The sequence below is a fragment of the Perca fluviatilis genome, chromosome 9 (assembly GCF_010015445.1).
Source record: "Perca fluviatilis chromosome 9, GENO_Pfluv_1.0, whole genome shotgun sequence".
Classification (NCBI taxonomy): domain Eukaryota; kingdom Metazoa; phylum Chordata; class Actinopteri; order Perciformes; family Percidae; genus Perca; species Perca fluviatilis.
In genome coordinates this window covers 34,501,343-34,512,969 of record NC_053120.1, presented here as the reverse complement: position 1 = coordinate 34,512,969, position 11,627 = coordinate 34,501,343, and the positions used below count along the sequence as shown (strand labels likewise).

Sequence of the window (11,627 nt, the reverse complement as noted above, 5' to 3'; positions counted from 1 at the left end):
TTAACGCCAAACTCAGGTAGTAGATCTGGGCCTCCACATAAATAGGCTAGCTACCTCATTACCTTGCTACCAGCACACAGTCGAAGCGAAATGCTTTTACCCCTGAAGCCCATTTGGTGAACGTGTGACACGGATGTTCCTATTTTCAGGTAATCACACCCTGGTGTTACTCATTGGTGTTACTGGAATTCAGCGGTAGCGCAGTTGTTTCCTGCCTCCGCCCATCTCCGATCGTCGTCCGACACAAGCCGAACGTTTCCGAAAAGTAACTCGTGGTCTCATTTCATTGGCGAGACGCTCGTCCAATGAGCCGCGGCCATCTGTGCAGGGCTCGTCGCCGTTGAAATTCTCAGGTTACATTTCCTCGAGGCTTTATTAGCTGATTTCACCTCAAATCTCCCGTCTCTAACTCTCTGGCACCGGTGAGAAGAAGCAGCCAACATGAAGCTCCCAGTGGCGATTCTCGCAGTTTTTGCATCGATAACTGTCACCATTGACGCTACCGTCTACTTCAAGGAACAATTTCTGGATGGAGGTAACGTAAACGTTACAGTAACTTAATGCCAATTATGTCTTCTTGTCCTATATGTATAAAAATGTGTTGTGAAAGTGGCTGCTTAACGTTAGCTAACTGCCTTTAACAGTATTAGTTGTCTATAATATTTGTCCCTTTGAAGAAAGTATATCTTTGAAAGTCACCTTACTGTATTAATTTAACCCATTAGGCTAGGCCACGTTATGTCTATTAACGGTTAACGTTACGTGAACGTCATTAGAGCTCATTTTAGCTTAAAAAAAAAAACTAGCTAAAATGGCACAATATAGTATTGTGCCACATTGACTTAACGGTTAAGTCAGTGTCCTAATGTTATTTTAAAAATGGAATGGAGGACATCCTCGTGTAGCTAAGTCCAAATATTCTTTCACTTTTGATATCGCACTGAACCGTATTGAGGGCTTTCATATGAAATCCCCATAGATATATATATGTGAAATAGTGTTCGGCCGCAGTGCCGTTTGTACGTTAGCTAGGCTTTTCTGTTAAAACTATTGACCGTCCTCAATGTGCCGAACCAGTTACAATAAAAGCAGAACTTCGATGGAAAATGTAAAAGAAAAAGGACCCGTAGCCTTGGTGACTATATAGCTTAAGATTTGAGTAATGTAAACGACTAAAATGTACTAAAAACAGTATTACTGGTAAATAATTAGTATTAGCAATTTGTGAGCCACCTCTCACCACCAAACCCCCGTGTCATTGACAGAGGTGCTCATTTATAGTCTCTAAAAAAATATATATATATAAATAAAGTAGGCTTTTATTATGAAGAGGTCTTCGAATTCACTACAGCAAGTTTAAGTAGGCCTATGTGTCTGGAACAAGCATTGCAATAGATGTTTGATGTACTTTGGTAATATTGTATCTACTAACTAACCGGGAAGAAAACCAGTCAGTCAGTAACCAGTTGGGTTGGATTCCTGTGTTTCAGATGGATGGGAGAGCCGGTGGGTCGAGTCCAAACACAAGTCAGACTATGGCCAATGGAAACTGAGTGCTGGGAAGTTTTATGGGGATGCTGAGGCTGATAAAGGTAACCGATAAAAATACTTGCATATGGTGTCTTGTCATGCAAATGTGCTGTATGTAAAAGAGGTTTGTGCATGTGACCTGTTCTCAGTACAGCCGCTACAAAGACAAGGCATTGGCCTGTAAAGTACTGTATATACCGAGCCCCCTGTCAGGTTATTCCTCTCCATTATCAACACCCTAAATCTTAATGCATAGGGTACACTTTTCTGTACTCCCTGGCCCTAGGTTTACTCTGTGGTAATTTGAGCAAACACATATTCATTTGGAATATACTGTATAACATAAAATGGAAAATACATTTTTGACACAAGGCCCCTCTCCAAGACATGATCTCAAGATTACACGTCATGCCAGTTGATTTTTGAAAGAATGCATTACCCTATTTCTAGTAGTAATTATTTAGTAATTTTTCCAGCTTATTTTACTGTTTACACACAAAATACTTTTATCTGCTCACTTTGCTTTACCCTTCCGACAACCGGAAACAAATGTGGTACCGAATGACATCGGCACCAAGCAGGTGCACTTACTTGCTTTTACAAATGAATGGCATAAGTAGGCCCACATTAAACAGGAGAGGTCACACCGCAATCAGTGCATTTACAGGGGGGATATATCACGGCAGAAGTACGTAAACGCCAGAGATCTCTCTGCCGTGATATATAAATATAAATAAATAAATAAAAATATATATATATACACATATATATATATATATATATATATATATATATATATATATATACACATACATACACACACACACACATACATACATACATACATACATACATACATACATACATATACATACACACATACATACACACACACACATCTCCCTGGTACAGCGACCAGCCCACAAAGTGCACATGCAGCCGAAATAATAGAGCGATAAGAGATTGTTTGCTAGTTAATCGATAGTGGATGTCATCGCTCTCTCTGGACGGGTGATAAACAAATAATTAAATGCTGAAAATGGGTTGGCCTCCCCATGTAAAGTCTATGTACGGGAAACACTGCGCAGTAATCCTGGAACTTTTGGACTCATGGGGCATTTGCCCAGTGTGCCCAGCTGATGCAGACTTGATTATATCCATAAGCACTACAGTAAGTCACAGAGTATCTGGCATCCAAAAAATTCATGAAATTAGAATTAAGGGAAACCTGTTCAAGAAGAAACTGCAGCATCGTCACAAACAAAAGCCATGAATAGCCTTTATAATAATAATAACAATAATAACTATAATAAATAATAATAATAACAGCGGAGCACTTTCTCTGAGAGGCTCTGTCAGCGTCGGTGTTGCACGGACTGCTACAAGAAGTCATTCCTACCACAGGCAATGAAACTTTTTAACACTTCATCAAAAAAGTGTTAGAGAAGACTCATATACATCACAATACTGCACTGAATGCAACTTGCACAAACATAGGTTTTCCTTACATCTTTATGAATACTATTTAAAGGTGCTGTAAGCAATGTCACACGTTTTTTAGGCTACAGCATTTTTTGTCACATACAGCAAACATCTCCTCACTATCCGCGAGCTGCCTGTCCCCTGAACACACTGTAAAAAAAGTGGTCTCTGTAGACAGCCCAGGCTCCACAAACGGCGTTCCAGCCAATAACCGACAAGAAGGATTTGGGGGTGGGGTTAGTGCACGGAAGGGAGGTGGATGGGACGGAGGGAGGAGGAGGAGGAGGAGGAGGAGGAGGGAGGAGGAGGGAGAGGAGGAGGAGGAGGAGGGAGGGGAGGGAGGGGAGGGAGCTAGCCTCCGTTTGTTTGATAATACTTTGAACGTCAATAAGAAGTGACGTCACCCAACATCACTTAGAGCACGTTAAATAGTTTTTTAGCAGAATTTTTATTCCCGACTTGTATATACATTTGTACATTATTTCCTTTGTAATTTTTTATCTTTATTTTTTGAATAGTTGTTCTTGTATTCTATCCTATTTATTATGCCTTGTATATTCTGTATGTGTGCTGTGTGTCTGATATTTTGCTGGTGTAGCACTGAAATTTCCCAATTTGGTATCAATAAAGTCTAATTTAATCTTTAGTGCTTGTCAGCTGTTCACTCCTAGTTTTTTTTCTTGTTTTTTTTCCCCACCCCCAACTGTACCTGTACACCAGGTATCCAGACCAGCCAGGACGCCCGCTTTTACGCCCTGTCGGCTCGCTTCGAGCCCTTTAGCAACGAGGGAAAGCCCCTGGTCGTCCAGTTCACCATCAAGCACGAGCAGAAGATTGACTGCGGCGGCGGCTACGTCAAGGTCTTCCCGTCCGACCTCGACCAGAGCAACATGCACGGAGACTCCCAGTATTACATCATGTTTGGTGAGTCGTGCTTGTCTTGTGGAGGCACTGAGGCCTGACCACACAACACTACTGTTGAAGGAGAGAGCACTTGAAAGGATGTTTTAATGCGGCTTCCTGATTTAGTTATTTTAACATTCAGCAGTTTCAAATGTAGTTAGTACTACGTTTCTAATGTACGGTCCATTTAAATCAATCCTGTAACGTGACCTGTGTCTCCAGGGCCTGACATCTGTGGATACAGCACGAAGAAGGTTCATGTGATCTTCAACTACAAGGGCCAGAACCACCTCATCAAGAAAGACATCAAATGCAAAGTAAATACTGCAATGAAGCCCGTCGAACATTTTTGGTTTTTGTGAACATTTTTTTTTTTTTAATGATTAACACTTTTTAAACAACATACAAAACATACACTTTACAACATGAACATATCCCACTCCCCTCACTTAGAAAAAATTAAAAAAGATGACATAATAACCATAGCATTCAAGACAATATAATACAATAACCAAATGGACAATAAGATGTCAACCAAATAAACATGTGTATATGTGAGAACACTATAAGCACACATTATATGCCGCCCCATCACATGGTTTCCTAGAAGCCCTCCAGAAAGTGTAAGTACTTCCCCATTCTTTTAGTGTAGACATCCAATCAGGCGAACCGTTTGTATGACATCTTTTCAAATGCTGCAACTTTAGCCATCTCACACACCCACTCCTGGATTGACGGCACTCCTTCATTCCTCCATCCTCTTAAAAGAATCTGTCAGGCTATCATTAAAATACTCTGGACCCAGATTCTTCTGTTTATCCATCATGCTTGGGATTGACCCATCTCCCAGAACAAATAATCTTGGGCTGAATGGAGCCTGGGTCCCTGCAGTCAGACAAAGGTTATCATGTATCCCGGGTCCAAAATTCCTGGACCTTATCTTAGGACCACAGGACACGAAGTAACTGGCCGTCCTCTGTCTTACATTTCCAACAATGTGCTGTGTTGTTCAATCCAATTCTCAACAATCTGGAGGGCGTCCAATAGAAGCGATGCATAATCTTGAACCGAATGAGGCGCGTCCTCCCATCGCGTGTCATCGTTTTAATATTCCTACAGATTCTGTCCCACTCTTCAGTTCAATTTTATTTATCCTATCAAATCCTAACAAGAGTTATCTCAAGACGCTTTACAGATAGAGTAGGTCTAGACCGCACTCTATAATTTACAAAGAACCAACAATTCCCCCAAGAGCAAGCATTTAGTGCGACAGCGGCGAGGATAAACTTCCTTTTAGGCAGAAACCTCGGACATACCCAGGCTCTTGGTGGGCAGCCATCTGCATCATCATCCAGTGTAATACTTAATGATAAATAAAGTAATAAACATATAGTAATAAATAAGGTCTTCTCGAGGGCTTACCAGGGCTCCTGTGAACAATCATTTTAAAGATTCTTGCTCACTCTGAATTCCCCTTTTAACCCCCTTCTCTCCAGGATGACGAGCTGACCAACCTGTACACGCTGATCCTGAATCCAGACCAGACATACGAGGTGAAGATCAACAACGAGAAGGTGGAGTCCGGCTCTCTGGAGGACGACTGGGACATGCTGCCCCTAAAGAAGATCAAGGACCCAGAGGCCAAGAAGCCCAGCGACTGGGACGACAGGGCCAAGATCGACGACCCCACCGACACCAAGCCCGAGGTAGGAGATGAGGGCCGCCTTCTTTGTACGCGGATAGCCGGAAGCTGGTATTAAACCAGCTTCAAAGAACCAAAAACAATCCAATCGTCAACACTATAATCTGGATAACTCTGTTATCCACGTATGGGGCTCAGTGCTTTACTCGAAGTTCTCCAGATAATTCAGTAAACCGGATTCTTGGAACAGGCCTCTGGGTTTCTTTTCAGACCCAGTTTACATTTTTTTTTTTTTTAGAGGCAGATGGAGAAAGTTCATCGAAATCAAAACCAAATGCTGGACAGAAAATTGCAGCATAGCGCTAACGTCTGCATATTACACATTGCTCACGAGGTGTTAACGTATATTACGATCAATACGAGTTTCTGAGCTGACCGCTCTTTGTTAGACAGCCTGAACGGTGTTGCACCAAAAATGTCACATTATAGATGCTAATAGACTCACATACACATCTTAGGAACAGTTGTTGAACCTAGTTGCTGTCCACGATCTCATATTGCAGAGCTAATCTGACCATAGCGTCTGGATAAATGGTAGTTTATGAGGACAGTGAGTATTCAGTTTCAGTGTGCACAGTGATTTATCTAAAGGGAAATCAGCTTTACATAGTGGTCATAAAAAGTTGCATACATAGCATTGACAGGACAGGAAGTGTCACGTTTCAGCAAAAATGCGTGCTTAAAAAAAATTCCTATTGCACCCACTCCACACACTGTACAGTGCGTTGTAAGCTGTTGTCCCAGATCTGTCAGGTTAGCGAAGGCTTCTTGCTTTTGTGACTTTTTGAACATTGGTTCTTTGAACACCGTTGGAGGTTCAATTTGTTCATCTTGGATGAACTTCTTTTCAATAACAAATTTCAAATTGAGTAGAAAGTCAACACCCTGATAGACTAGCGTGATTGGCCGACGGCTCACAATAGTTCTAAATCATTTTAAAGCCGGCTTTAAAAGGGAACTATGCAGTTTTTAGTTTTTTTTAAGCTTAATGTACCTTAACTGAACAGCTTTCGGAGTCATTAGAATGGTTATATGACTTTTTTCGGGTTGAATGGTGGCCGTCTCGACTTCCCCCTAGCGCCTGTGAGCGGAAAAACCACCCTTGCAACTTTGGGCCGGAAGCCAGTGTCACGTGATATCAGGCCTTGCGATGTAAAGAATTGCTTCACGGCGCTGCACACATACACCGAGCCGGCAATAAAAGAAGCCGAAAGCTAGGAAAGCATTGTCGGAGGAACGGAGAAAGAGGAAACGGCAGACTGACCGAGCGAGGAGTCGGACCCGAGTAAACATCGGACCTGTGTTTTCAGAATGGCGAGAACTGAGACAAACGGAAGCCGATGCTGACCTGGCGTTCTTGCTGTTGCTCTTCTAAGTAAATTATCTTTGAAACTCTATCTGCCACAGAGTTTCTTGTCAGCTTTATGTTGGCAAACGCAAGTTGATTCTGCTCCGACAGCGTTGTAAGGCCATTGTAGGAAAAAAGAATAATGTTACGGACCCGGGAGAGAAGGTTAAAAATGACCAAAGAAAAACCTCAGGGGACATGGCTCCGTGCGTTCGCTGGCTTATTTGAAAACAAATGCACCAGAGGGAGAAGATGGGAGAGTCTGCAACGAGTTTTTACGACAGCGTTGCCAAATATCTATTCCGTAGCTGTAGGGGGAGCTCTATAGAGAAACCTGCGAAGAAAATGCCAAAACTGCATAGCGCCCCTTTTAAATAACTTGAGAAATCCAGGCTTGTGTCAAATAATCAACAATCATATCAAGCTACTTTAGTTATCCGTGCACAGAGCCCAGGTCGCATCCCTTTTGTTTGTGTGATGTGCATTATGTTATACCGGTGTTTTATTTTTACAACTACAGTGGTAACTAATTGTGCTGTCTCCCAGGAATGGGACAAGCCAGAGACCATCCCCGACCCTGATGCCAAGAAGCCTAGTGACTGGGACGAGGACATGGACGGAGAGTGGGAACCTCCCATGATCACCAACCCCGAGTACAAAGTACGACTTTCACAGCCGAAGAGATGGGCTGGAGCTTTTATTGACCAAATGATTGATCACTATTTGAAATTATTTTAACCAGTGTTTGTGAGAAGAAATTAATGTATCTTAAAAGGTGTGTGCGTGTGTATATATGTGTGTGTGTTTTTGTTTAACTATATTTGTGGGGTCCAAAAACCGTGAATACAGTATACTTGTGGGGTCCGGACAGCTTTGTGGGTCAAAATGCTGGACCCCACAACTTTAAAGGGCTGTTTGAGGGTTAAGACTTGGTTTTAGGATTAGTGTAAGGGTTAAGGTTAGGCATTTAGTTGTGTGTGTGTGTGTGTGTGTGTGTGTGTGTGTGTGTGTGTGTGTGTGTGTGTGTGTGTGTGTGTGTGTGTGTGTGTGTGTGTGTGTGTGTGTGTGTGTGTGTGTGTGTGTGTGTGTGTGTGTGTGTGTGTGTGTGTGTGTGTGTGTGTGTGTGTGTGTGTGTGTGTGTGTGTGTGTGTAGCCCTTGGGTTTACTGTAACGTTATGAAATGTGCTACATAGTTAAAGTTGACATTTAAAGGTTAGGGTGGGTGGGGGAGGGGGTCATATTCTGAAGGCATTACTTCTATTATGGAATTGGTCTAATAACCAGTGCCATCACTAGTCCTTACCCCTCTTGCGTTGTCTTTGCAGGGCGAGTGGAGTCCCAAGAAGATTGACAACCCTGACTACAAAGGAGCCTGGGTCCACCCCGAGATCGACAACCCAGAGTACTCTCATGACGTTGCTATGTACAAGTTTGAGAACATTGGAGTACTGGGCCTGGATCTGTGGCAGGTAATGATTACCGCTCACCCATCGAGAGTCGTAATAACTGAAATACCGAGCCTAAGTATACATACAGACTTTTTTTTCGTGCTGCGTGGTAATAAAAAATAAAAAATAAACATTTATCCGGATACCTTGAGTAAACAATGCTAATCTGTGTTGGGTGTCTTTGTTCAGGTGAAATCTGGCACCATCTTTGACAACTTCCTGATCACTGACGATGTCAAAGAAGCAGAGGAGTTTGGGAAGGAAACCTGGGGAGCTACTAAGGTAGGACTGTACTCAAATACTGTATGTCGGGCCTACGCTATTCTGTATATATATATATATATATATATATATACACTAAACAAAACAATATATGTACATTAACAGTACTCATCAGTACCTGGAGTTATGTAGTTGAAAGTGAAGAAAAGCAGCCCAAAGTTCTCGGGCTTATCCTTAGTTATAGAGGTCCCCTGGAACGAGCGCTAACGTTAGCTAACGTCAGGTGTCGGTAGCATTGGGCATCGAGAACCGATTCCAACTTGGAATCGTTTATAAAAAAAAAAAATGATAGGCCCTAGCTATCGTAGCTAGCGTTAGGCTCCATGTGAAAAACGATGGGAGAGACTTGCAGTTTGGGAGTTCCGGGTAAAAGCCAGACGCTTGCTGCGGTCAAGCAGTCGTGCACGGTGAGGAGGCGGCCGCGGGGCTAATCGCAGACGGGTCTGAAATGTGTTTGTGAAAGAGAGAGAGAGAGGCATAAGGAGGGGGCTGAGTGAATCAATGCGCTCTGTGCAGCTATACAGTGAAATAAGATTTTACCCATTTTAAATATAAAAAAAGAAAAGAAAAAGAAACAGAATATGCAGCGGTCGGTGTCACTATTGTGGTGCACTGCCACAAATAAATCAATGTATGGTAAACACTGCTGCAGAGTTGGGAGGTGTGCTGCTAAGGGGAGGGTGTTAAAGTCTCTCAGTATGAACACTGGTTAGTCAGCTGGCCGTGCACGCGCACTGTTAAAACTGTCTGTGTTCTGCTGCCTGTGTGTTATTGGGTCCCGGTACATACACCGATATAACCGTGAGCCGTCCAAATTCCCCAAAGTAAATATAAAGATCTGAACGGCATCCTCGCCTTCTTAGCTGCTTTTTGAGTCCTCTTGAGCGGCAGAGCCACGCCCTTTTGTTTCCTAATGTTGTACACAAGGTTTTTTTTTTGTTTTTTTTTATTGAATCCAGAATGAGTTAGAATTGTACAATGTCATCTGCAATGTGAACATAGTGGAAGCCTAACAGCAGCCTTCTGCAGTGTAATCAAAAGTATCTTGGAATCAAAATACCTGCACTTGTTTTTGAGAATACCCATCGAATTCAGTGAATATAGCTCCTCACGTTCACATAGCTCTCTATTTTCTGTGTGCGCCAAAAAAAAAAAGCTGCAGTTGATGGTAGGGGGAGAGCGGGGGGGGGGGAGGCAGCATGTTAATTTGCCGACCAGCCAGAAGTTATCTGTCTGTGAATCTGGTGGGTGGGGCTTCTGAAGTGGTGGTGGTGGTGGTGGGCGGGGGTTGTATTTGTTTGGCAGTTGAGTTCGAATATCGGCAATCTTTGCTCAGAAATGCTTACTGCACCTTTTCACAACTTGTCTTGTTTGCCCCCAGGGACCAGAGAAGAAGATGAAAGACGAGCAGGAGGACATGGAGAGGAAAGTGAGGGAGGAGGAGGAGAAGAGCAAGAACAAGGACACTGAAGGCGGCGATGAGGAGGCGGAGGAAGAGGAGGAGGAAGACGGCGAGGAGGAGGACGGGGCAGAGGAAGACGGCGAGGAGGTGGAAGAGGACGGCGGGACGGAAGAAGACAGCGACGTCAAAGAGAAGGACGAGTTGTAGAGCGAAAAAAGGGACCCGGTTGGCGGACTGCTGTGTGCTTCTCTCTGCAGGTTCGACAGAAAAATCAGCAAAAAGCCCTATGGACTCTGGCCTTTCATACAGCAGCCTTTTATTCAGGTGTAGGGGCAGGGGGAGGGGTGGAAGGTGGGGTCAGCTCAGATTTAATTTTTTTATTGATTCCCTTGTTGCTTTTTTTTTTTTTTTTTCCTAACCTTCAAATAAGAAAAGGGTTCACATGTTGTTTTCCTCTGTTTGCGTGTCTGCTTTGGGTGAGAATGATCTTATTTAATGTGATTTACCGAAATGGTCCAATGGTGCGTGTATGTGTGTGTGCATTGCAGTTACTCACAGAGCCAATTCATTTTTATTATTGACTTTGTTTGGATGTCCAGTACATCGAGGGTCTGTGATGTCTGGTTCATGCACTTTTATTTCTCCTGTGTGATGTAGGACTGTGCTTTTTTTTTTTTTTTTTTTTTTCTTTCTTTCTTTGTTTTTTAAATTGACCCCCCCCTTCATAATTTATTCAATCATTACATGGATTCCCTAATAACATGTCAGTTCCCAGAGCTCTGTTTTTGGGGCATTCGTCCTTCCTCAACTCTTGTGTGGGCATTCCCAATGCGCGCGTGTGTGTTGTTTGTTTGAGAGTAAGACTGCATTTAGACAAACTGTGATTTTTACAATCGCCATTTTCTCATTGTTCTGAATGAGTGACTGTCCTGTGTGTGCACACTGTTCAGTTTCAGCGAATAAATTGATGCCTCTCTCTACAAACTGACGCCTGTTTTTCTCTTGTAGCGGTTAGTCTTATTTCAGCGTGGCGTGAAGGATAGATTTTATGGGTGATAGAACGGCGGCCAAAACCCTTTAGCCTGGGAAAACCCCAAAAGACGAACTTCCGGCAAATTTGAGATTTCAGTCTGGCCAAGAGCCCGTTTTAAGCCCATTTCCAACAGGCGAGCAGCTTTTTGTTTACATTCAACATGACGGCCACCGAAGCGCAGCAACCCGTTGATGCCGCTGTCGCAGCTACGTCACCCGGATCGTTGGTCTGATTGGTTGAAGGACTATCCAATTGCGCCCGGAGGCATTTGAGCGGCGTCCGTTGGTAACGCCCCCTTTGGAAATGGGACCCACTCTCAGTTACAGCTGAGAGTGGGTCTGGTGACAACCAGGCTACAAAACCCTTGTTTTTACTGGGGTGTTTAAAAAATAAATAAATAAATAAAATAATCTGTATCAATGTGATACTTGAGTTTCGGTACAGATAACTTAAACAATAAATTTTTCAATATCTTTATTGGGGGAATACACTTGAAA

At 43.0% G+C, this 11,627-nt stretch overlaps 1 protein-coding gene across 1 annotated transcript; it reads left to right on the top strand.

Annotated features, from left to right (window-relative positions):
- Nucleotides 1-314: 314 nt before the first annotated feature.
- On the top strand, nt 315-11,081 carry calr3a (calreticulin 3a). Its single transcript, XM_039811946.1, has 9 exons — nt 315-535; nt 1,491-1,592; nt 3,733-3,936; nt 4,138-4,232; nt 5,412-5,621; nt 7,512-7,625; nt 8,291-8,434; nt 8,603-8,695; nt 10,077-11,081. Exons 1-9 carry the CDS (start codon nt 442-444, stop codon nt 10,302-10,304), a joined length of 1,284 nt encoding a protein of 427 aa, XP_039667880.1. The 5' UTR covers nt 315-441; the 3' UTR covers nt 10,305-11,081.
- The last annotated feature ends 546 nt before the right edge of the window (nt 11,082-11,627 follow it).